This window comes from Micropterus salmoides, unplaced genomic scaffold, assembly GCF_014851395.1.
Source record: "Micropterus salmoides isolate LMB-PRFRI ecotype aquatic unplaced genomic scaffold, ASM1485139v1 Ms_hic_scaffold_8, whole genome shotgun sequence".
Taxonomy (NCBI): Eukaryota; Metazoa; Chordata; class Actinopteri; order Centrarchiformes; family Centrarchidae; genus Micropterus; species Micropterus salmoides.
This window is the reverse complement of record NW_024044570.1, coordinates 23,005,438-23,029,462: the sequence shown is the minus strand read 5'-3', so window position 1 is coordinate 23,029,462 and position 24,025 is coordinate 23,005,438. Positions and strand designations below refer to the sequence as shown.

At 42.1% G+C, this 24,025-nt stretch overlaps 3 protein-coding genes, 1 long non-coding RNA gene and 1 other non-coding gene across 11 annotated transcripts in view; 1 reads left to right on the top strand and 4 right to left on the bottom strand.

Moving 5' to 3' along the window:
- Positions 1-10,333, bottom strand: LOC119894100. 2 transcript variants are annotated; one of them, XR_005442881.1, is made up of 3 exons: positions 10,184-10,333; positions 6,141-6,434; positions 1-471 (listed from the first exon to the last, which is right to left on the bottom strand). It is a non-coding gene; the product is annotated as an uncharacterized LOC119894100 (long non-coding RNA). The 2 variants fall into 2 exon arrangements; XR_005442880.1 differs by lacking the exon at positions 10,184-10,333 and adding an exon at positions 8,368-8,496.
- A 2,104-nt stretch (positions 10,334-12,437) lies between these two features.
- On the bottom strand, positions 12,438-14,423 carry LOC119894099 (Golgi apparatus membrane protein TVP23 homolog A-like). 2 transcript variants are annotated; one of them, XM_038706625.1, is made up of 7 exons: positions 14,283-14,423; positions 14,040-14,122; positions 13,551-13,695; positions 13,371-13,460; positions 13,042-13,209; positions 12,820-12,948; positions 12,438-12,713 (listed from the first exon to the last, which is right to left on the bottom strand). In XM_038706625.1, the coding sequence occupies exons 1-7, from the start codon at positions 14,283-14,285 to the stop codon at positions 12,687-12,689; spliced, it is 645 nt and encodes a 214-aa protein (XP_038562553.1). In that variant the 5' UTR covers positions 14,286-14,423; the 3' UTR covers positions 12,438-12,686. The 2 variants fall into 2 exon arrangements, with proteins under 2 accessions (XP_038562553.1, XP_038562554.1); XM_038706626.1 differs by having other exon boundaries at positions 13,081-13,209; positions 14,283-14,421.
- Positions 14,424-14,567: 144 nt separating this feature from the next.
- trnar-ucg lies at positions 14,568-14,640 on the bottom strand. The gene has a single exon. It is a non-coding gene; the product is annotated as a tRNA-Arg (tRNA).
- Positions 14,641-14,850: 210 nt separating this feature from the next.
- Positions 14,851-23,992, top strand: polg (polymerase (DNA directed), gamma). 2 transcript variants are annotated; one of them, XM_038706620.1, is made up of 23 exons: positions 14,851-14,989; positions 15,636-16,233; positions 16,479-16,674; positions 16,884-17,051; positions 17,196-17,342; positions 17,462-17,541; positions 17,660-17,842; positions 18,036-18,178; positions 18,332-18,455; positions 18,544-18,768; positions 18,879-18,996; positions 19,589-19,672; positions 19,923-20,036; positions 20,133-20,293; positions 20,389-20,442; positions 20,541-20,658; positions 20,791-20,926; positions 21,066-21,312; positions 21,417-21,539; positions 21,659-21,827; positions 22,220-22,428; positions 22,519-22,679; positions 23,118-23,992. In XM_038706620.1, the coding sequence occupies exons 2-23, from the start codon at positions 15,662-15,664 to the stop codon at positions 23,249-23,251; spliced, it is 3,666 nt and encodes a 1,221-aa protein (XP_038562548.1). In that variant the 5' UTR covers positions 14,851-14,989; positions 15,636-15,661; the 3' UTR covers positions 23,252-23,992. The 2 variants fall into 2 exon arrangements, with proteins under 2 accessions (XP_038562548.1, XP_038562547.1); XM_038706619.1 differs by having other exon boundaries at positions 18,036-18,190.
- fanci (FA complementation group I) overlaps positions 22,699-24,025 on the bottom strand; it is a 32,693-nt gene continuing 31,366 nt past the window's right edge. For 3 of the 4 annotated variants that reach the window (XM_038706615.1, XM_038706617.1, XM_038706616.1), the window contains 3 exons: positions 23,769-23,864; positions 23,499-23,600; positions 23,192-23,333 (listed from right to left, as the gene is read on the bottom strand). In XM_038706615.1, coding sequence (XP_038562543.1) covers positions 23,271-23,333; positions 23,499-23,600; positions 23,769-23,864 — 261 coding nt within the window. In that variant the 3' untranslated portion in view covers positions 23,192-23,270. Of the gene's footprint in view, positions 23,334-23,498; positions 23,601-23,768; positions 23,865-24,025 lie in introns of all 4 variants that reach the window. The other variant, XM_038706614.1, reaches the window with a different exon arrangement.

Sequence of the window (24,025 nt, the reverse complement as noted above, 5' to 3'; positions counted from 1 at the left end):
TTTAAAGAAATGTCACTGACAACAGTAAATTAAAACAACAAACTTAATCAGTAATGCATTTATATCCTATTAATTACTATTTCAATCTAGACATGAGATACATGAATCAATAATTGAATTAATTAAACCTTGGAACATTTAAGTCTTTTTTGTTTGCACAATTTTAAAATAACACATTTGTGTAAACATGTTTAATCGCACACACTTTATCATTAATACAATATCTTAAAATAACTTGGTATTTTCATGGAAAATAGGCATACCTCAAGTTTTACATTTCAGGCTTACAGAATATCGGTTTTGCTTCTACAGTCCTTTATAAAAATCTTCTTGCAGTGTGTGGGTGACTGATATTCCTCATGTTCTGGTGAGAGCCTCCGATGACAACATTTCATTGAGCTTGGTCCACGATCTCCTGTGCCAAAACAGGTTCCTAGAGAGTGTAGAAGGCCTTGCAGATCCTCTCACATCCTGAGGACAAATGATGGAGGGAATCATTAGCATGACAATCAAACTCTTCCACTCTGCATAGACAGTAATCATATTTCACATTTTGGGCCAGAAAGAAAAAAATACAGAAGAAAGAATTTTTTTTCACTACAATAAATACTGTTTTAGGATTAGAACTGATGAGTTTGTTTTGACAATCCTGAATTTGTTGGTGCTCATGATTTTTAGTTTTGGGCATCAGAAACTGCCGGCAGTGTTTCAGAAAATAAAACTTCCTTTTCATGCCATGTATAAAAAAAATAGGCCCCTTCCCTCTGCATGTTGTTCTTCTCTCCCATTTTCAGGCTGTATGCATGGAGGGATCTTAAGGCTTTTATCCCCACAGGGAACCAGCCCGAACTCTTTCTCTGTCAATTTTCACCCACTCCCTAATTCAGACAGGGCCTTTCTCCCACCAACCCCACAATGAAGGATTTGTCCTCGTTCTCTTTGTCCACCTCTGACATCTTTTTTTTGACTGCTCCCTCTCTGCAGACAGCATGCAGCGTATGCAAATACACACTCTTTTATTCCTGAGACCCCTCCCCTGAATGAATGCAACCTTAAATGAGGACACACTTGCACACATTTGCAGAGGGGGGGGGTTCATGAAAACATGTACATATTCCAATCAGCGGATCTGCATGGCCTCTCTGACACGCAGTCACTCAAACATCGAGCACCAACCATTTTTAAAAAATGAGCTGACAGAAATATGTAGTTAGCTGATGTCACAGATTGTTTCATGTATATGTCTGTACATGTGGTTTAACCATGAATAACAGAGACAATAAAGCAAGAGGTGTGGGCCAGAGAGGATGGCACATACATTTACTTTTTTTTTAAATTCAAAACAGGTTACCGTGTAAAATGTGCAATCTGTTCCTGAAGACAGCACACATATGGTCTCATAAAAAGAACTGTAGAATCTCATTTGAAGCTGAATTTAAACAAAAGTAAAAGATCTTTATGTGCCAGAGAAACTTCTATTTTCTTGGTTTCTTAAAGAGGAAAGAGGCTTTGTACATTATACAGTTTATAGAGATTGGCTACAAAGAAATTGAATACAAAGTCAAATGTATGTTTATTGCTCTGTAGATGATGATGTAAGGGCTACACCTTTTAGCAAAAACTTTTTCATCTCTGCTTGTTTCTGATTGAAAAGACTTGAGTTATGTTTCAGTTGGGAAGCCTTTTTTGTGGTCAATTGAATTTGTAGAACTTGGGGAAGGAGACAGAGCTCTCCAAGTTTTGCAATGTAAGAAGTAATAAGGGTGGTTTCACCACAGTAATGATATATTTGGTGTCTTCTAAGCCCATATGTCCACAGCATACACACATGCACACACATAATGGGCATTTAGATGTGTAGGATGAGCCTGAAAAATGAGACAGAGGTAGACCAATACAATAGTGGGGATGCTCTGAGGGAGAGGTGTAGACTGTGTAACTCTAAAGGCTGGATGAATTATAACAGTGTCTGATGAACATAAAGCGTTCTCTTGCAGCCAACATTCCCAAGCTGGCCCGTGCCATCTGTGAATGTGTGTGAACGTGTTGGAGCTAATGTATGTGTGTGTGTGTGTGTGTGGTGGGGGGTTGACGTCTGCTGGACAGCTCTGACAGTTCGGCCTTTTCAGTTGTACATTACTGAGCCGACCGGCCTCTTTCCCATAGCAACCCTAACAGAGGTCAAAGGCTATGTACCCGCCATCCACCCACCCATCACCACCATCACCACCACCCTCCTCCTTGTATTCCAGGGTGGTCACAGATTTTCTTAACTCCCCGACTGGCCGCAGACAGAGCGGCTGCATCCATGAACTTGAACTTAACTTGATTTCTGACTGATGGATCCACATATCCATCTGATGCAGGAATAGAGACACAAGGAGAAGTCTATACTCTGGACTTCTTGCTCTTTTTTTATGACCATTTCCTCTTTTACTCCCTTTTTCACCCTTTGTCCTGCTATCAAATTCACGTACTATACCAATAGAATAGGAAACATGTAAAAATGAGGTCACACCACCTATTTCTCATCACCCTAGAGCCTCATCTCCTCTTGATATAATTACAAAGGGCTGCTGTATTAAAGGCTCAGTCACCTAATTCTCTTCCACTTTCATTGGAGCATACAGGACCCCTACTCAGGGACGCCGCAGCCAACAGACGTAATCTGAAAAGCCTGGGATGTAGAAACTTCTCTCCATCTTCCTCTAAGATACTTAATGTCAGGCTTTGTGCTAGATTAGTCTCGGCCAAAGTTACATTAAAAAACCCCAGATGAGCCTCGCTTGACCCACATTGGACCTCATCCAAAACTATGGGCGGCCCGTGAACTGGGCTTTATATATCACAGTAGAGCCGTTAAAACATTAATAGTGTCCACACATAGTGAGGAGAATCCGAAGAGGTAACCCAGGAGCTATATGGTATTAACATTTTATCGCTACTATGGCTACGCTGCTTCACCCACACAGAATTGGAAGTGAGCGCCGGCTACTGTCACTTCATCATGTCACACATTATAATTTGGTGGCTCTGAATATCTCACATAGCAAAAAGAAATACACCATTAATAATGAATAACAGAGGAAAGAGAGAAGCAAGAAAGGAAATGTAATCATCTATATTCTGCCATTTTCTGGTTGGGAAATACATTTTTCTGTAATTTTTTTAGGTACTGTACAAGACATAATTAATTAATGAATATTCAAGTCACTGCAACTACAGTGCAAAGAGGAAGATTCAAGGATGTTCAGCTCCTAAATCCTCCTGACACGGTGTCAAAGCCGTTGACCTCGCTCTGGTTTCAGACAATCTTGATTGGAAACTCTCTTTGTTTGTGAGTGGATTAAAACCAGACTCTTAAGCAGTTTCACCAAAGTGTTTAGAAGGCATCACATAATATTACAATCAAGTTGAGCTCACCTTGATAGCGTATTTTCATTCTGTGTTCACTCACTAACACTCATGCCAAGTTATTTCAACCTGTGTATTGCAATTAGTCAGAATTACACATCATAAAAACAAAATAATTATTCTGTGTGCTTCCAAATAGTAGAAAAGTTGATCTTCTTGCAGGAATAGTAAGGATGAATTTGCTTCAGTCACCGCCTCTCTTTGACTATGCTTTCTCTTTCGACTGCAGCAGTTATCACACACATTGGCAGGCCAATCCCCCCCCCCCCTTTACTCTTTTCAAATGCACACACACACACCAGCCCTCTGTGCCCAGCTCCTTGTGCCTGCGAATTGATTTAGCAAGGCACTGCACATGCTAACACAAGCTAACTTCATCAGCAGATCCAGAGGTAACACTGGTGGCTCAAACATGGCTGCCCATGTGCTACACCTGCCTCTGTTTCCTCCACTATCTTTAACCCTTTCTTGATAAGCTAATCTTTTGTTTTACTTTTCGAAAGCAACAATGTTATCACTCCCCCGCTCCTGCTACTCTGTTTTCTCTAACTCACTGTGGAGATCTGCTACAGAGACGTAGCATGGAGCAAGACACAGTATCTCCAAGATTAATTTCTCGTCTTCACCTTGCTTTCTCTCTTCTGTCAAACCTGCCTGAAGCAATGCGCCGTATATCACAGATGAGCAGCACAAATGCAATTATAAAGACAGCTCTGAGTCTTTTATATGAATAAAGAGAGGGAATAATCTTTTGACACGTGGGCTGCACATGCCTTAAATATCTTGTGCAGACACACGTACAGTATGAGGCTCATTAATAATCCGCGGGTTACATCATTCTGCTTGTTAGGCACACCCATCGCCTTAGCTGAGTCATTCTCAGTGATGCACAATGCCACTAACTGTCTTGTGAGATGTTCATGATGTCTGTCTTTTTATCACCTGAGAGCGAAACAAATATATAGATTCTGTTTGCATGAGGGACAAACCATATCAAGCTGGTAATTGAGCAAAGATAAAGGAGTGCATGGTTGATGACAGGCACGCTGCATAAAATTTCAACGTTAAATACATGAAAATGCATCTTTGTGCTGTTGAAATATCATTGCATTACACCTCTGATGCACTCCAATGGCAAACTGTGATCTGGTGTGTGAGGGGTTGCAGGTCTGTGAATGCACCACTAATGCCAGTGAAATCCTTCTCATTTAGCAGGAAAAAAACAGCATCTCCATGCCTTTCAGACATGCAGAGGAGGCTGAAAAGGCTAATGAACAGTCAGGTGGCACTCCAGGGCCTGGATGACTACCCCCCATCACACACATATCAAACACGCATACACTTGCTCGCACATTAAAACTCAGCAGCTCACCCGACCCCGGTGATCCGCACGACAGTCTAATGTCTCAGGCATCTGCTCATGTCTAGTCTAGAGGGTCTTTCCCACCCTGCCCCCCAAGCCCAGGCCGGCCGCAGCACCGGCTCCCACAATGGTGGGAAAGCAGGCCTTTACGGAGAGTGGGGAGGGGGGAGGACTAACAGCTATTGAGTGGGGAGAGAGAGAGAGCGGAGCTGAATGATAATGTGAAAATGCACGGCGCTGTTCATTAACACACAAGCACTGCAGCTGCACATGTTGGCCCTGGACACACACGCTCACGTGTCTCTGCTTCAGGTTGCTGCCAGAACCACCAGGGGTACAGAGCAGCTCTACGCCACGATAAGAAGCATTTGCAGGGTCTGTATGAGTGTATGCGAGGTTACAGAGATGGAAGTGGTAAAGGGGTGATATTTGTCGGCCGCTGCCTCAAAATGTCGCAATCTGTCTAAGACTGCAACATTTTTACATCAGCGAAGTCTGACATTTTTAGTCTGTGTATCAACTAAAGTTCTTCACCATGTGTGCATCATTATAGCAGCAAGTGCAATCAATATAATATGATGTTTGAGATCCAACAAGTAAGCTGTCTGTGACGTGTTTCAAAAAATGCCACTTTAAACACTTAAAATGTTCTGATGAGCATCATTACATAAATGTTTCGAAATACAAAAACTGTTAATATTCAGTGCTGATATTGTTACACATAAATACCTTTGCTCATATAGTAAATGAAATTGTGAGAGATTGTAACTGTTCTACTTTTAAAAACAATAATGTGATTTAACAAACAGGAAATTATCTGAGTTTCCCCTATGACCCCCTCCTCAACAAGATTCACGTGAGGGGTTCAGCACATAGTTAAGATACTGTAATAAATATCACAATGTGAATTCCATGACAAAAGCAGTTTTGCATAGATTCATCTATGGGCTTTGTCGGGTGGAAACACGACGGTGTGCATCAGGGAGTAAAGAAGCACCATGACAAGAGACGATGGCAGGTTTCCTTCAACCAGTGCCAGCTCATTAATTTTGTTTGCTCCCCCCCCCCCCCCCCCCACCACCATCAACCATCACTAAGCACCACCACCCTTCATCACCCACCAACCCCCCTCACATCACCCCTTAACTGCTAATTAGCAGGGGCAGAAGATAGAGGAGAAAAGGGAGAGGCCCTGTGTGACTGAGGAAATGGGAAACTCTTCTTCTATCCCTTGTCTTTCCTTCTGCCACCATCCCCCATCACACACACGCACACACACACACACAATCTCACACACACACCCCCGCCACCTCCTGCCCACTACCTCCACTGGTACCCAACGGAAAACCATGATGCAGCTCACCTCATATGCCAGTCCAGCCATTTTAGGTGTCGCAGCAACATCTCCCAAGATGGCTCCTCTGAGCGCGCCCACACTACAAGGAGTCTTTGTCTGCTTCCTGGCACGGGCAAACTGTTCCCCGTTGGCAGTACAGATGGCACTAGAGGCTCTTGGGTAAAAAGGGTGAGGAGTGGGAGGAGGAGGTGGCAATTCCGGATGGAGCGCTTTCCCCCCCGTCTCTCCATGTTTTCTTTTAATGATGGTTCAACCCTCTTTTCAGGAACCCCCAATCATTCAGTGTTGTTAATGGGAAGCCTGTAACGAGCAGATGGAAGAGAGAAAACAGAAGAAATAAAACATGAAAAGCACATTTTGAACGCAATAAAGCTAAATACAGCCTTTTCATTATAGGTTCTTCATTAAAGAACTGACCAGCAGCACTTTACCAGTTATGAAAACTTTTAAATCTCTGGCCTGGCTTTGATCACTCAAAAAGCAATTACCTTGTTGTGATATTTGTGTGCATAAGTGTGTATTTTTGCTAGAATAACAGCACAAAAAGAACCATTTGCATAATACATGTATACACGGGTTGAAACAAGGATGCATTGGACCATCCTATGAATAAAGCCTCAAGTGTTTTTATTCCCATTCATTAAGGGAGGCACGCCAAGTTGATTTTCTACCTATAACAGGCAAAGCTCAGGAAAAGACTTGGACCAAGGCCTTTTCACATATCCAATATCTCGCTGTGAAACGAAGCAATTAGCCCGGTTTGACAGCAAGCTCTACTGCAATAGGTAGTTAACGGAGTGAATGAAAACTCATCTCACTTTGGTGCTCTTTAGGCTTCAGTGGCATTCTCCGGGCTCAGCGTATGCGCCGCACAGCGCTGAAGTACCAAGTTAAAAAGTTCAGCTCCTGTCTACAGGATGACCATGGCCTTCTCATTGAGGCAAGACACAATGTATCCCAAAGGCTCCAAGATTCAGTACAGCTTTAAACACAGACGCCAAGTGGGTTTTTTTAAACCCTGGATGTGTAGGGTGCTACACCACTCAACTGCATTATTAGTAGTCCTGGAAACATTAGTGTCTGGACAAAGCAGTGTCCTCCCTTTTCATTCTTCTATAAACAAAGTCTAACAGGTGAAAACTACGATGCTGTTTTTTTTTAATAACTTGAAAACACACATCAAAAGATGAAAGTAAATGAATTCAACAGTGTTGTGTGAAATGCAAAAGATAAATATAAGAGGCTGCTTTGGTAAAATTTGAACTTTAACTAGGGATGGCAGTGCAGCACACCAGTGTGTCCCAAAGCAGGTGCATCTAGGAATCTTTGAGATAAACTCTGGAGGACCTCAACTAAATAAGGAGAGCAGGAGGGATCAGATTAAACGCTCTAAGAATGTCTTCACAGGCGACATTTGTAAATAAAAATGAATGATGACTGAATTCTACTTAGCTGTTTCAGTTTCAGAGACCTGGTATTGTGCATGCTGGCTCACTGTCACCCTGGCATGGCTTACTGGGAAATTTGAATAGAAAAGATCCATTGTTAATGTTATTAATAACACCTGTTCTTTTCCTACTATGAAAAGTCAAAATGTCTGCTGTCTGCTGAATATTACCTCCCGGCCTACATTATTTTATTTTATTTGCACAATGAAATCAAACTTCTTCTCAGATGATGGTACTAAATCTCAGGTGTCATGCATATACATTTTAGTTCACACCACTGGACGACCTGTTTAACACTGAGCACCATGTTGCAGAGGACCTGTATGGATGGCAACCAACTAAAACAGGCACAGTTACTGCCTGCAGGCGCAGAGTCAATTCACACCACTCATATAGTGAATACTCAAAATAAAGTGAGATAAGAAAAAAAAAAGATTTCTGGGCCTACATCAAACTCTGTTAACATAGTGATCGAGGATAAGCTGTTTGAACTTTGGGCTTTTGTCTTTTAAAAAGAATCAACACATTGTGTGAAAGGGATTTTTGTTTTCCTTATCATCACATGGCTGATGTCAGGGTGATATATACAAAAGATAACAGATGAACATTATTTTGCAAATAAATGGTAATATCAAAATCTTTTTATAAAAGAAAAACTAACCTATCATGTTGAATTCAAAACTCACATATTATTTTACAGCATTAGCCCTAGCCATTTGGGGTTATCTGCATGCCAATAACAAGCTAAGAAAATCCCAAACCACAAAGCAAAACTATCTTCTTACCCCTTACAGGTGACAGTCAAAATCTGCGTTGGTGAGTTTAAAGAAGTCCCTTCTCTTTCGGGAATGAACACAACGTTAACGGAAGTCATTTCTACTTTCGGTTATCTAGCTTTATGACAGGTATTTAACACTCATACAGCTAGATAACCAAAGACAGAAACAGAGCCCCTCTCGCTCTCTCGTGCTGCAGCCCGACGTGATGCTGGCGTCATCCAGGAGGAGGTGAAGATGCATTACTAGGCCTGTAATATTTAAAAAGACATCCTCAGCTCATTTACACTGTTTAAAACAAAGAAAATAAATTACAGTCCAAGAAGTGAGGCCACGGACAACAACTGCAGCCTAGCTCAATAACAGGATACGGAACAGTGTGTTCAAATGTGTTAAATTTGAACACAAATTTTGTGGGTTAGAGAAGTTACAAACTAAAGCCGTCAAATATTCCTGTCGTTATACATGAGCTGTCTGGTTGAAGGCCTACTCAGTGCTGAGATTAAAGCGACCTAACTATAGCCTACTGTAAATTCCATTTTATATTGTAGTTAGCTTTGAGAAGCCTCCTTCAAAAACATTATAGGATTAGCCTACTGTAGGTTTTCGTAAAGACAATTAAATAAGACAAGTAAATTGTTATTTTGCATTTATACGTAAATATATAGCCTATAGGCCTATGTGTGTGTGCGGGAGTATGATAGTGCATTAGCATCTCTTGCACAATATTTCTATATGGAATCAGACATTTTTTAATCATCTACCAAGCAGAACTCGTCAAATGAGAAATCAAGTTTAAGCTGCCAATTTGAAATATATGGTGGCACTCACATGCCACATGTTCAGATACATTCAAAATATCCACCTGGACGCTGAAAAATATTTAGAAAATACACAGTTATTTTATATAAGACAGTCCTGTGTTCTGCAGATATAGGCTATATATCCTTTTCTTTTACACTAGGTATTTTTCATTTAGGGCTCCATTAAAACCTAACGCTGACCTGCTTTGCGATTGTACAGGCTATCTTAACACAATCCATAGCTGGTATTTTACCTGACACTCTGTTGTAAATTCACAAAAATACATTTCAGCTTTAGAACTTAAAGTCTGCATGTACGTGTAAGTTGGTATAATGCTAAGAAGCTAAATGTACTAAGAAGCCTATTTTGTCTCTGTGGATGCTACTGAAACGTGTGATCAAACAGGGGCGACCTGAAGGCATGACCATGACCACGAACCTGAGACTTAGGTCAAGAGAAAGGGCTCTTTGGTGAAGAAGGTTCAAATGGTAGCCTACTCCTAGATCAACAGCTGACTCTTAAAAAAAAAAATCTAGGTCACTAAATCTGAAATGAGCTGGATTTTAATATGTTTTAATTTGCTATTGGCTCTTTAGTGCTCCTGGGGGCAACGAATCCCTACTTTTAATGAGAGTTGCGATTGGCCTACTTCTTCTTAAACTAGAATATTTCACACCACAAGGATCATCCACATAAGCTATTACAAAAAGCTGTTACTGATCATAGTAACAGGCCGAGGTGCATGGTGGTATATTGTTGCACTTCAAAGGACAAGGGTTTTTGTCTGTTTAGGGACCAAAGACCTATGCTTTTTCCTCATTTCAAATAAAACGGAAGGGCGTTTCTGATGATTAAATAGGCTCTGCCTATGTTACCTCGCGTAAAAAAAACAACAACTCTACGGTAAACTTTACATGCATCTTCTGTGTCCCTATATTTATCTGCAGAAGAGACATGGACATGCCAGAACAGACTCAAAGCTGGTAAAATGTATACGTGCAAATTCAGATGCGTTTCTTACCCGTTTCAGAAGCAAAGCAGACTCTGGAGAGAAATGTCCTCAACTTCAGGCCGTAATGAATTTTCCAGATGTTTTTTGTTCTGCGTTTACATCGGGCCCTTGAAGAGCGTCGGCGCTGCTGCCTCCAGGTGAGTCCAGTTTCATCCTCAGTCCTCCAGCTTCTGCGTCTCCTCCAGGCTGCGCGCTTCCTCTACTCGCTCCCGCACTGACGTCATTCTAGGACAAGAGCGGCGTGTTGACCAATCATAGAGTCCGCCGGCACCGAAGAGTACGGGCTCGGCAAGACATCTCACTCCTCTTCATGTTTTTTGATGATTTCTCTACCACAACTACTACTACTAATATTACTACTACTAGCTACTACTATTACTACTAAGCATACTACTAGTAGGCGTACTAATATAGCCTAGTAATAGCCAATGACAAGCCTTTTCAATACTACCTAAGGAGTTACCTACCTAAGCCAAGTTGTCATGAAACTTGCATTATGTTCAAACTTCCATTTTTATTTGAGAACTTTTAGGAATTTCATCCATGATGACTTGAAAGTCCACCTAAGAAACAGCAGTTGACAAACAACACCTCAAGGTCAATGATCGGGTTGGTATATAAGCTATATATATATATATATATATATATATATATAGGCCTATATATTCCTTTTATATATATATTATTCCTTTTAGCCTATAATACATTACACTACTATAACCTCAGACACAAACAAATCATCAGAATTTCATAGGTCTTGCAACCCTTTTTGAGAGGTATTCAGTCTTGTATTCTGTGAAAATCCAGCTCCACTGGCCCAAGCCAGAATGACGCAATTCTGGTGACCACAGGCAGCCAAATGGTGCTACATATGGGTAAATATTTTATTCATTCACTGGACTATCTCCTGGACACAGCATACCCATAGGCTATTGTAAGTTTAGACAAGTGAGAACAAGAAATTGATTTCCCACCCTTCCCTTTTCACGCAGTTTTACAGGCTGGAAAAAGACGTGAACATTCTTGATGAATAAAAGATCTTTGCGGTCTTGAGGCTTTTGTATTTGGCAAGTTATGGCTTGGGAGCACAGGGGCCAATGCCAAGACTAGTATGAACAACTCCCTCCAAATCTGTATGATCAGAAGAAAATGTATTCTGAACGGTTTTAAACTACACTGGACCCAAATGATACATAGGGTCATTCTCATTATGTCTTTTAGCCACATGTAGGCTATAGGAAATAATGGCAGAATGTAAGACTGACACAATGAATGTGAAATGAATTTCATTGGCCTAAAAGAGCTTTCAGTGCTTGGTAATTTAATCATAGCCTTTAAATTGTATGCTTTAAAAAAACTCCCTCTGCATTCCTGTTTAGGAGTAGGCTGCAATACTATCTTAATGACCATTTATTTTCAAAATGAATGGTTTGACCACTAAGCAGATAAATTTCTGGAGGTATTAAAATTGGACTAGCTCAATGTGGCCAATGTAAAATATCCAATTTTCCCCCAGATTATGGGGAGGAATGAAAAATACATTTGAGTTAGATTTTAACCTCTGGTACACAAATTAATATTGTCATGGGAGAAAATTTCGTACTGAATGCTTCATAATCCAAAACATTTTATATTAACTGGTCTCTATGGATTTTAAGTTATGCTTGAATAATGTTTAAATCATTTTGACTGGACAAGACAAGCCTGATTCCCATTCTTTTGTGTGCTTTGTGTGCTTATGCTCATTTATTCATCGTGTGGTGCGTTGAAGCACAGAAAATCTGCCTGCCACTTAGCCTACTGCAGATTGCAACTGTCTACATTTTCATCAGACTTTAATGGTCATTTGTTTGTTCACGTATCATTAGTGCTTAACACTGTGTCTGAGGTGCCATCAGCATTTCTTGTTGAAACTTTTAGTGGAGCAGTGGAACAATTTCAATCAAACACTGGAGACACACAATCACTCCATTTCATACACACTAACTCTCTTTTCTTCCTTCAGTGAATCCACATTGTTGAACTAATGCAAGTTTAGGGGTCCTCACATCAGATTTAGCCCTGTGTTTTCTATCGTCTGTCAAATATGTACGTGGACCAAACGTTTACTGGACAAGAAGACAAAGAACATGTTTATGACTATCTAGAAATATGTCTTGTATGAGCTCTTTGAAAACTATATGCATTTAAATTCTTTCATAATAAATTAATTTGCAGATATGTGGTGTTCAACCAACAACAATAATTCACTGAGTAACAACTGTAAAATGCACTTATCTTTTATTGACATAATAGCCAGATCAATCCATGGGCAACATGGGAAGTGAACAGTCAGCAGCATGAGGCATGCACAAGGAAGGCACACAGCCATTCAAGTAGATGCAGTTTGTCGGAGCTTTGGAGAAGACGCAGCGCTCATCTATCTCCCTCCTTCTCTCTCGCTCACACACGCACACACACACACACACACACACACACAGCGGTGTGGCTGTACAGGTACAGGAGGTCATCTTCATAGTATTCCAAAGATGATGTCTGGCTGGAGGAGGAGAAATCATTAGTGAGCTTAATATGTTCCCTTTTAATGAACACTGACATGTTAACGGGACAACTGTACATGCTAAATGCTGCAGTCAGTCACTCACACGCTGCAGGAGGTGCTGTCCAGTGAAAGAGCGGGTGTCTGGAGGCTGGCCATCGTCTCCCACTGCCTTGCAGCGTAGGTACCCATAGAGATTAGCCACTTGGAGGGAAATACTAGCTACCACAAGTGACTGGGGAAGGCAGACAGATACATTTTTTAATTTATATAGGTTTATGTTTATTGTTAAACGTCAACAAAGCAAATTCCTTGTATGTGTACATACCTCTATATGCAGAGCATGCACACAAGTAACATGTCTCACCAGCCATTTAATCTTCAGGGAGAAGAGGGAGGTGAAGAAGAAGAATGTCCAAATGAGAGGACAGATGATGAGACCCAGCCAAAATATCCTTGCCTCTGCCTCTGTCCCAATGTTGTTGCCTCGGCAGGTCTGCACGCACGCACACACACACACACACACACACACACACACACACACACACACACACACACACACACACACACACACACACAGCAATAGCTTACTGTTTAATACCCCCCAAAATGCTGTTCCTTCACTCACAATGGCACACAATAATGACAGTATCTTACTTTTTTGGCCTCAAACACCCAGAGGCTCTTTCCATCCTCGTCAACCTGATTCCACCAACGCAGCCCCACCAACAGCCTGCCAGTCACATTCTGAAACACAGGACAAACGTGAATGAAGTGCACAAGAGGACAAGAAAGGGGCCACACATTTAGTAAAGTATTACCTATTTGACTTCTCACCTTGACAGACCAGAAGTCAAAAGAGAGCAGAGTGATGATCAGGACAAAACATGATGCAAAGTTCTCGCTGATCCAGTCACAGAGCAAATAGGTAATAATAGCAACCACCCGGAAGAAAAGGTGGAAAAAGGAGGCGAGGGGGTGTCTGAAATCAAATAAGATTAGAAATGATGAAGAGCCTAAAAATACAAATGAGGCACATAGAGATAAAGCAGGCAGAGACAACTTTGTTGTACAGCAAATCTACAGATGTCCAGTCAGACCTACTCTGATGATGTAGCCTATGTAAACATAACATCATACATAGCCCTATATAACTGAAACTGCTGCATTTGAGAGAGCATACCGTGTGCAATGTGGTTGTTGAGATTTGTTTAAGACGTTTCATGTGATTTAAATGACTAATTATATGTATTTTATATTGATAAAAGCAAGCGACTGTGCAATACGAATGAGTTTATATAATAATAAACATCTCCTGCAGTGTACCTTATGACTGCGCTTCTCCGCGCCCTCTCCTGCTCGTCAGCAGCAAAGTCCAGCTCCACATCCTCCGTGTCATCCGCCATCGTCTATCAAGAGGCAAAGACAAAACACAACAGCATTAATCATGCCAGACCATCCTCGCTAATACAACAAAGGCAAACACATTACAAGTACAGCCAGACAGAATACAGGCTACCCATTGTTTTCATGATCGTAGATGTGTAAAGCTAAAGCAAGGCGAAATACCATTTGAGGAAAGCAAGCGTAGCTGTAGCCTATTGGGATGCAATAAGGCAGGTGTTGCAGTGAAATGAGACCGACCTCCTCAGGCACTATACTATTCACATCCACATCAGGATGTTGGGCTTTAAAACCGTTTCAAGGTAACGAGGACTCCTTTTATTTGCCACTATAATAAAAACCATTGTCGATTAGCAAAGAAGTCAGTGAAATGTTGATAGCTGGTACACATTTCGCTGAAAGACACAATGCAGCAAATCCAGACATCAACATAATTTGGACTCAAAAGAGCGACCGCGGCAGGACTCGAACCTGCAATCTTCTGATCCGAAGTCAGACGCCTTATCCATTAGGCCACGCGGCCACGATGTGAACGAATAACAGCTCCATACAAGTTTAATATATTTCGGGTGAAAGTCATTTGTTATGTGTGCTGTGCTGATGTGTGATATAAATCACGAATTGTGGATAATTCACGTTTTCCCAATTGTACGTTACCCACCGTGGTGTTCAGCCAATCATTCTTTTGTGTTTGTTAAAAATGTTGCAGTCATCCGGACCGCGTGGGGTCGCTAACGCTTTGTCTTGGTTTGGTCCTTCTACCCCGTGGGTAACGTTAGGCATGCTAAGGCAACAACCACATTTGATGTGTAGCGCTTTTTAAACATATTTTAGTTGATAACATTAACGTTAAACCCGATAACACAGAGCAGGTGAGTTGTTTTGTTTGCTTTGAGTGAAACTCTAGCTAACACATTTGGTGAGGACAGGATTAAACAGTTATTATTTTGTTTGGTTGCTCACAAATTAGCAACAGTCCCTTTGGCATGGGTCAGATGTTAGTGAACATACGTTGGCAGGTTGGTGGTATACTATAGTAATTTAACCAAACAGGTGAGTATTTTTCTGCGAGTGTAACTTACCTAGCTGTACTATGCTACCGCACTTGTTTTCATCTGACATATCTAGCGTTAATGTTAAAGTTGGGTTATAACTTTTTGAGGAAGTTAACCTTATCTGAGGAAAATATAAAGGTGTGTTTCTCGTCCTCAAAAGTGTGACTGAATTATGTTCCAGTAAGTTATGTAATTTAAAGTAGGTAGGGATGAGTGAATAAGACCAAGCTGTTGTTTTACTCATCAAGCAATAAGATCAGAAAATCACCAAGATACCATTTAATGAACCCTTTAAGACTACATAACAATATCATTCTACCAAAATCACACATCATAAGATAAAATCAAACATTCTATATCTAGGTTCTACCTAGATATAGCTAGCTGTAACTGGCCCCAGTTTGTAATGAGAGGCAAACTGTGTGGTATCATGTCATAAGGTTGATCTATCTATGTCTTCCAGCTCAAGAGTGATGTCCTCATGAGGTGATGCTGCATGTGTTGCGCTGTCCTCTGCAGAGGACTCTCATTTCTCTTCAATGGACATGTTTACGCTCTCTCTGCTCCACCAAGCCTCGCTCTTTTCAGGGCGAGGACTCCACAGAGATCCGCCTGAACCCCCTTAAGATTCAGATGCTGTCAGAGAACCTCCACAGGCAGATCTTTCGAGGGCTGGAACCAGAGTACAGAGAGGACGATGTGGAGCGCAGCATCAGGCACCTGCAGAAACACCAGCTGTGGGGGAAGGAAACGTCACTGTTGCCTGATGTGGAGCTGAAGCTTCCCCACATGTATGGCAAAAATATTGATGAGCACTTTCGTATCTTGGCCGAGAAGCAGAGTCTTCCCTACCTTGAGGCTGCATCCAAGCTACAGCAGGCTGAGCTCCCTCCCATGCCAGCGAAGTGGATCTGGGAGGTTGGCTGGACACGCTATGGGCCCAATGGGGAGAGTCAGAAAGTTGATTTCCCAGAGGAGTCAGCACTGGTGTTTGATGTGGAGGTGTGCATGACGGAGGGGCAGTGTCCCACACTGGCTGTTGCTGTGTCTCCCACGAACTGGTGAGGAACAAGAAAGAATTATAAAGATTGTGTAAGAGAAATACCATTAAACTGTTTATTGGACAGATTGATTGACTTCATTGTGGTGTTACGGGTCAGGTTGTTTTGCTTAATAAGCAGAGAATGTGTTTCCATAGTCCCACTAATGCTACCAAAAGATGTACATGTTTTATGAAAATCATATGTGGATGTAAAATGTCAGTTGGATTAAAATTTTCCCGATGTGTATATTTCTCCCTTGCTAGGTACTCCTGGTGCAGTAAGCGTCTGATTGAAGAGCGGTACTCCTGGTCAAACCAGTTGACCCTTGCTGATCTCATCCCACTGGAGACACCTATCAACCCTGTCCACCCACCAGAGTCTCAGTGGAAGGAGAGGCTCATAGTTGGCCATAATGTCAGTTTTGACCGATCTTACATTAAGGAGCAATACTTACTAAAGGTCAGTATTCAAGGGGTGGTGTGTTTTGTCCTTATTTGCCTCTTTACCAACTCAGCTTTTTAGCACTCTTCTTTTTGTTTGCATCTTTATTGTATGGTTTTATGATCCTCCTTATGAGTCACATGACTAAATGTAAAAGTAGCAGGTACCTGCCTGGGCATGACATAAAAGTTTATGTACAGTACAAAAATGTGTTTTCTTTCCTGAAGGGTTCAAAGGTACGCTTCATGGATACCATGAGCCTTCACATGGCCATCTCTGGGTTGACTGGGTTCCAGCGCACGCTGTGGATGGCCAATAAGCTGGGTAAAAGGAGGGGTCTTCAGGAGGTCAAGGCTCACATTAAGAAAGCTGGGCAGAAAAGGGACGGCCCAATGGTTTGTGTTCCTTATTCACCGTATTTCGGCTACAGTATGCATTATTGGTGGCAATGTGCTTCTCGTGTCGGTATGTTTTGGTTGGCGTGGCAGTTGCTTTTGTCATCAGCAAAACTCAGTGTGACATGATGTGTTTGTGTATAGATTGGCTCTTGGGACTGGGTGAATATTAGCAGCATTAATAACCTGGCTGATGTCCATGCTCTGTATGTGGGAGGGCCGCCACTGCAGAAAGAGGCCAGAGAGACTTTTGTGAAGGGCAGCATGGTGGATGTCAGGAACAACTTTCAGGTCAGAGGTTCATGATAAATCCTGTGTCAGATTGTCAGTAATCACAGGCCAAATGTATTCATATTACAAGGTCCTCTAAAAGTACAGATAAATAATTGTGGCTTTGCTGACCTCTACAGGAATTAATGCAGTATTGCGCCCTGGATGTTCAAGCCACACATCGAGTTTTCACAGAACAGCTACCTCTCTTCATGGAGAGGTTCGTGGACCCCAACCCACAAAAATGAACATAAGTTATACGTTAGAATACTCTATCCAAGAATGTTACTTTGTTCATTATGCTGTGAAATAACAGCAGTTCTTTAATCTTTTGTTAGGTGCCCTCATCCAGTGACGTTTGCAGGAATGCTGGAGATGGGTGTGAGCTACCTCCCTGTCAATCAAAACTGGGGGCGTTACCTGGAAGATTCTCAGGACGTTTATGAAGAGCTTCAGAGAGAGATGAAGAAGTCTCTGATGACTCTTGCAGATGATGCGTGCCAGCTGCTGAAGGATGACAGGTGAGAAAAATACAGATTTATCACCATGCCTCTAAATGTAGCACCTTATTTAATTTTGGCCATATGTGTGTGGAAAAAAGGTTATAGATTTATGCATAATCTATAGTTCCATAACTTCAGGGGATATGTGCTTTAAATTGCTTTGTATAAAAACATCCATAATATATGTTTTTTATTTATTTATTTACTTAAGATACAAAGAAGACCCCTGGCTTTGGGATCTTGAATGGGATGTGCAGGATTTCAAGCTGAAGAAAGTAGCAGCCAGCAAGAAGAGACTCTCCAAAAAAGCAGCTGAAACACAAGTTTCTACTCCTCTTCCAGACTGGGAGGGAGGTATAAGCTCAGGTCCTGGGCCACATTCATAAAGCCAGTGTTATTTCTCTCTCTTTTTTTAAGATGGCTGTAGTTAAAACATTTTATCACCATTGAAAAAATGTGTTTAAAAATAACAGATGAGATGATTCAGTTGAGCTGCTGTGATATTAGACCCAGGTCCACCCTCTGAAGAGGAGATGGCAAGCCCTTGCCCCAGCAGGCTGGCGGTGGAGAAGATGAAGGAAACCGTGAATCGACTTCCTAAGAGAAGGCTACATCTGCCTGGACATCCTGGGTTAGATGACTTCCAAGCAGCACAGAGGCAGTTTTAGTACCACTGACTGTGTTAGTTAGTTTTTCTCCCCCCTTACTGTGTCCTTCAGGTGGTATCGTAAGCTGTGCGAGAAGATGTCTGAGGGGGACAGCTGGTCACCTGGAGCCGGCCTCATCAGTCTACAGATGAGAGTGACTCCTAAGCTGATGGGTCTGACGTGGGATGGTTTCCCCCTGCATTACACAGAGAAACATGGGTGGGGCTACCTGGTACCTGGGCGCAGGGATAACCTGGTATCTCAGGAGGAAAATACAGGCCCTGTGTGCCCACACAGGTCTGTAATACGCTGTGCTTATATCATCAAGGGATCAGCTATTCATGACTTAGTTTTAGATTTTCAGAGCATAGGGTGTGTGTGCATTTATTAATTGTTTTATCCCGCAGAGCTATTAAGGGTGTTTACAGAGAGTATTGTGAGCAGAACAGCAAACAGCAACCTGAATATCTGGATAGCAGCCCTTCAGAGGACCTCATGTGGACAGACAGCACAGTGTGGGCAAAGGTGCATACACCCATAATGCAATTATTCTTGTAGCATTTACAAAAAACTTGTCTTTTTCGCAAATATACATAAATCCCCTGTTTGAAATGATATGAAAGAGATGTTTCGTTTAACTTTAGATCAGACATCATAATCACAAAACAATAAATCTAGGTAATGGTCTTGACGTCCATTGTTATAGACTAGTGGGGGGGTTTTTCAAAGTCTGAGACTGTGTGCCTCCCCTCAGCCAAAGCCTTCACCCCCCCCTTAGTTTACTTGCTTAGTTTCGCACAATTCCTGAATGCCTGTGGTATCATGATTGTGATTTTTGGATCCCGTAGACACTAAACAATTAAGCCAAGATAGTCTATATTGCTATTGCTGTTTGACATAACTTGAGACTACAGCAAATACATTTTCAAAGGCTGTCCTAAGGCAAAAGTGGGAAAAACAGTCCCCCCCCCAGTCCTGCCACATACTTTGAAAACCTCTGGTCTAGGGGAAACAGGAACAACTGGTAGCTACTGCAGCATGACTTTCCATGTCCACGGGCTCTGAAATGATAGAATATGTATCATGACAGAGGTGTGTTTCTTAACCTCATCTCAAGGTGGAGGAGTTAAGTTCCCTGGAAAGTCTGACAGAGGAAAATGGAGTCAGAGTGACAAAAAATGGGAAGAGGAAGGACAACAGGGTGAGTGAAATGGCCGTTTAGATTCTTTTATGATGTAGAATAAACACGTGGACCACAAACTCTGTATAGTCTTGTTACATTTGTATATTCCAATTCCTGTTAAAGCCTTGTTCATGTTGAATGGCCCTAACATGCAATGTGATGTGGTTTTTATTCTACATGTGCTTTTTGTTTCGCTGTGCTGAACTTAAACATTAGTTGTTGTGATTTGTTGTATGACATATGCATAGTTTGTGTTCTGTATCAACAGTCTGAAGATCCACATTATGTCTCAGAGGAGAGTCACTGCCATTATCACCATGGAAATGGCCCCTACAACGATGTAGATATTCCAGGGTGCTGGTTTTTCAAATTACCTCATAAGGTAATAAGCCCTCATAAGCCCTGAATAACTAGTATTGACGTGTTGTCACTTCATTAAGTTAGTTTCATTGTCTCACAGAATACGTGTGTGTTTCAGGATGGTAATCACAACAATGTTGGCAGTCCTTTTTCAAAAGACTTCCTGTCCAAGATGGAGGATGGCACTCTCAGGGCAGGACGGGGTGGAGCCAACGCTGCACGAGCTCTGGAGATCAACAAGATGATGTCCTTCTGGAGGAACGCCCATAAACGCATAAGGTGCCAGCATTAAGTAGCTCATCTTTCTGGATGATCACAATCAGCTTTGTCAGTCATGAAGATGGTGAAAACATGGTTTTACTTTCTCCTCATAGCTCGCAGATGGTGCTATGGCTGCAAGAGAATGAGCTTCCTTCTATTGTCAGCGGGTATGTCTAGTATATCAATAGCTATCATGTAGTTATCTATCTCCCGTGTAGTGGGGAAAGGTCATTGCGGTGTTTAACAACCTTTCTGTCTCCCAAAGACACAAAGAGTTTGATAAAGAGGGCCGGTATGGTGCCATATTACCTCAGGTCATCACTGCTGGAACGGTAACACGTAGGGCTGTGGAGCCAACCTGGCTGACTGCCAGTAATGCACGGGTAAGAGGGAAGAAAAACCTCACTTCACATCCCAAGTCTGAAGTTTCTGACTCAGCTGCCAGTTTGAACTAAATTTCCTTTATCAGCTAGTATAGACATTTTGTTTATGTGGTCTGTTTTTTGTGTCCACAGCGGGATCGAGTTGGCAGTGAGCTGAAGGCCATGGTGCAGGTACCACCTGGATATCACCTGGTGGGAGCAGATGTGGACTCTCAAGAGTTGTGGATCGCTGCTGTGCTTGGGGAGGCCCACTTTGCTGGCATGCACGGTCAGATTTGTCCCTATTTTAAATCTTCGTACAGTTCTTACTTCAATGGCACATTATTGAACGCATTTTCATGTCTGTCACAGCCTGGACAAATAGCATCTGATGATAAATGTTCATTTTATGTTCCTGCTGGGTTCAGGTTGTACAGCATTTGGCTGGATGACCCTTCAGGGAAAGAAGAGTCACGGCACTGACCTACACAGCCGCACTGCTGCCACTGTGGGCATCAGCCGAGAGCACGCCAAGGTGTTCAACTATGGACGCATTTATGGTGCAGGGCAACCCTTTGCTGAGAGGCTGCTAATGCAGTTCAACCACCGCCTTTGTCAGACAGAAGCTGCCAGTAAGGCCAGGCAGATGTATGCCTTAACAAAGGGCGTACGCAGGTACACTCACGTTGAATAGTTGTGTTCAAGTCAAGCTTTTATTTTTAGTTGTTTGTGAAAAGGTGATTACCTTTAGTGCTGGATGTTTGTGTTTGTTTCATCAGCTACCATCTGACAGAGGAGTGCGAGTGGCTGGTCAGTGAACTGGGTATAAAGGTGGAGAGGGAGGAAAATGGAAGCGTCACCCTGCAGGAGTTGCGGAAGATCAGTAGACTGGTCTCAAAGTGGTGAGGGAGCGAGTAAAACATCACGCAACCACTTCACTGGAGCCTTTTCTTGTCACATCTTCTACATCCCATTAGTTGCTCTATTCCTTCATTTCCCTCTGTGTTTCTCATCTCCTCAGCTCTCGGCGGAAGAGGTGGGACATGGTGGAAAAACGTCAGTGGGCTGGAGGAACGGAGTCGGACATGTTCAATAAGCTGGAGAGCATCGCTCACTCAGCCCAGCCAGCCACTCCTGTTCTAGGCTGCAGGATTAGCAGAGCGCTGGAGCCCAAGGCAGTTAAGGATGAGGTGAGGCAGTACTGATCAGTGGGACAAACTCCTAACACAAATCTATTCACCATGCTGGTTCAACTAGCGTGAGCAGTCCACATCAAGAGCCTTGTGTGCCAAAAAACATTTGTACTATTCCGGAGATTCACTGTAATGTTTATTGCTTTTTGTTATTGTCTATAGCCAAATGGCCACTTTGTGATTAAGGGTAGGCCAAGTCCTAAAAATTATTATAAACTATTTTGAAGAAGAAATTATTTGCATAGAAGTAGCTGTGTCTTCCCCTGAATAATGAATTACATATGTTAATCAAAAGCCCGGTCTGGTGGAGGTCCATTGCTACCATTAATGGAAACTCTGAAGGATCTCTTCAGCTTTAAAGTAAGATTTTGCCCTATTTCATTTGTCAGTTTATCACGAGCAGAGTGAACTGGGTGGTCCAAAGCTCTGCAGTGGACTACCTCCATCTGATGCTGGTGGCCATGAAGTGGCTCTTTGAGGAGCACGACATTGATGGCCGTTTCTGCATCAGCATCCACGACGAGGTGCGGTACCTGGTCTGCAGCGAAGACCGTTACAGAGCAGCGCTGGCACTTCAGATCACAAACCTGCTCACAAGGTATTTAACCTTCCCTGTTAAAAAATATTCACTGTAGAATAGGCAATAAACCTGACAGCTTTTCCGGATGTGCGCTTCTGTACCCTGTAGGAGCGTGTTCGCACATGCGTTAGGCATGAAGGACCTTCCCCAGTCAGTGGCGTTCTTCAGTTCAGTCGACATTGACCAGTGTCTGAGGAAGGAGGTCACCATGGACTGTGTAACCCCCTCCAACCCGACAGGTCTGGAAAGAAGATACGGCCTAAAATCAGGTGAGTTCTGCACACCATGCACACCATCATCAGCCTTTATTCATTCTTTTTTCTGTAGTATGCCCAACATTTCAGTTAAAGTCAGGGAATTTTTACTCCTGCCAGGCTAAAATTCCATGCAAGACACAATTAAACAAAAATAAAATGGATAAACAGAATAAGAAAGGAAATTTAGGATGCTTTTCTGTGTATTAGAAGCCAAAGGTCCCCCTCTTCCTAGCCAATGACTAATGAAGTAGGGCCATCCTAAGTACTAATTTATGAAGTTACAACTTTACCATCTTTAAAATAAGAACTTTGGCCTTTATCTTAACAACAGAGCAGCATATTATACAATTGACCATTAACCGTGTTTAGTTATACGTTTATATACACATTTCTTATGAATAGAGTGAACTACAGGAACACAATCCAACAATGTGTGCAAACTTTCCACAGGCGAGGCCTTGGACATCTACCAAATCATCGACATCACTAAAGGCTCTCTAAACAAAACGGCAGTTCACACACAAAATTGCCAAGAGGAAGTTGAGCAGCTTGTCAGAGTTGAAGATCACCGAGGAGATGTGTAAATCAAACAGGAGTCTTGGCTCACTGTTTTCTCTTCTTCTGTTTGGGTTCTTGTGTCTCTTCTGCATCCTGTGACTCTGTGGTCTGAAAGGGATGGAAGAAGAAAAACAGACACTGAGATCCCACCCAGAAGCTTACTGGAATGTCCAAGGGAATTAAATGTTCAAAACACATGGGAAAAGCATTTCAATCTCAGCAGATTTACTGACTTGTGTAAAGCTGCTTGTTACAGAATGAGACTGCACTTACTTCCTGACTGTTGTCCTGCTCCTGCAAGGCTGCGTCCAGAGTAGCAGGGTTGATGCGGAAGTCTCTTGAGGTGCTCAGCTTCATGTACTGCATCAGATTAACCTGGAGAAACATGCACACAGACGTTGGTGCAACACTGTTTATGAGGGGCCTATTTGATGTCACAGTTTTCTGCGTTTTGCTCAGTGTTCTGTTTTTACGTTTAAGTATGTATGTATTTCTGAGAATCATATTTTGTCAACTGTCTTAAGCAATCCAGTTCACACATACCTTTGATTTCTTTGAGAGTGTGATGAGGTATTTCTCATACTGCTCAATGCTGAAGATCAAGTTAGGGATGGCCTTTGTCTCACGCAGAAGTTTTGACTGTAAAGAGAAAAATGGAGATTTTTATTCTGATTGGATTCATTCAAAACAGAGTTGTCTGAGGCTCAGAAGTCTTTAGTTGTACAGTGTAATAATAAAAATAATAATAAAAAACCTGTTATAATCAATGACAGTCATTACAATTACATGATTATAGGAGA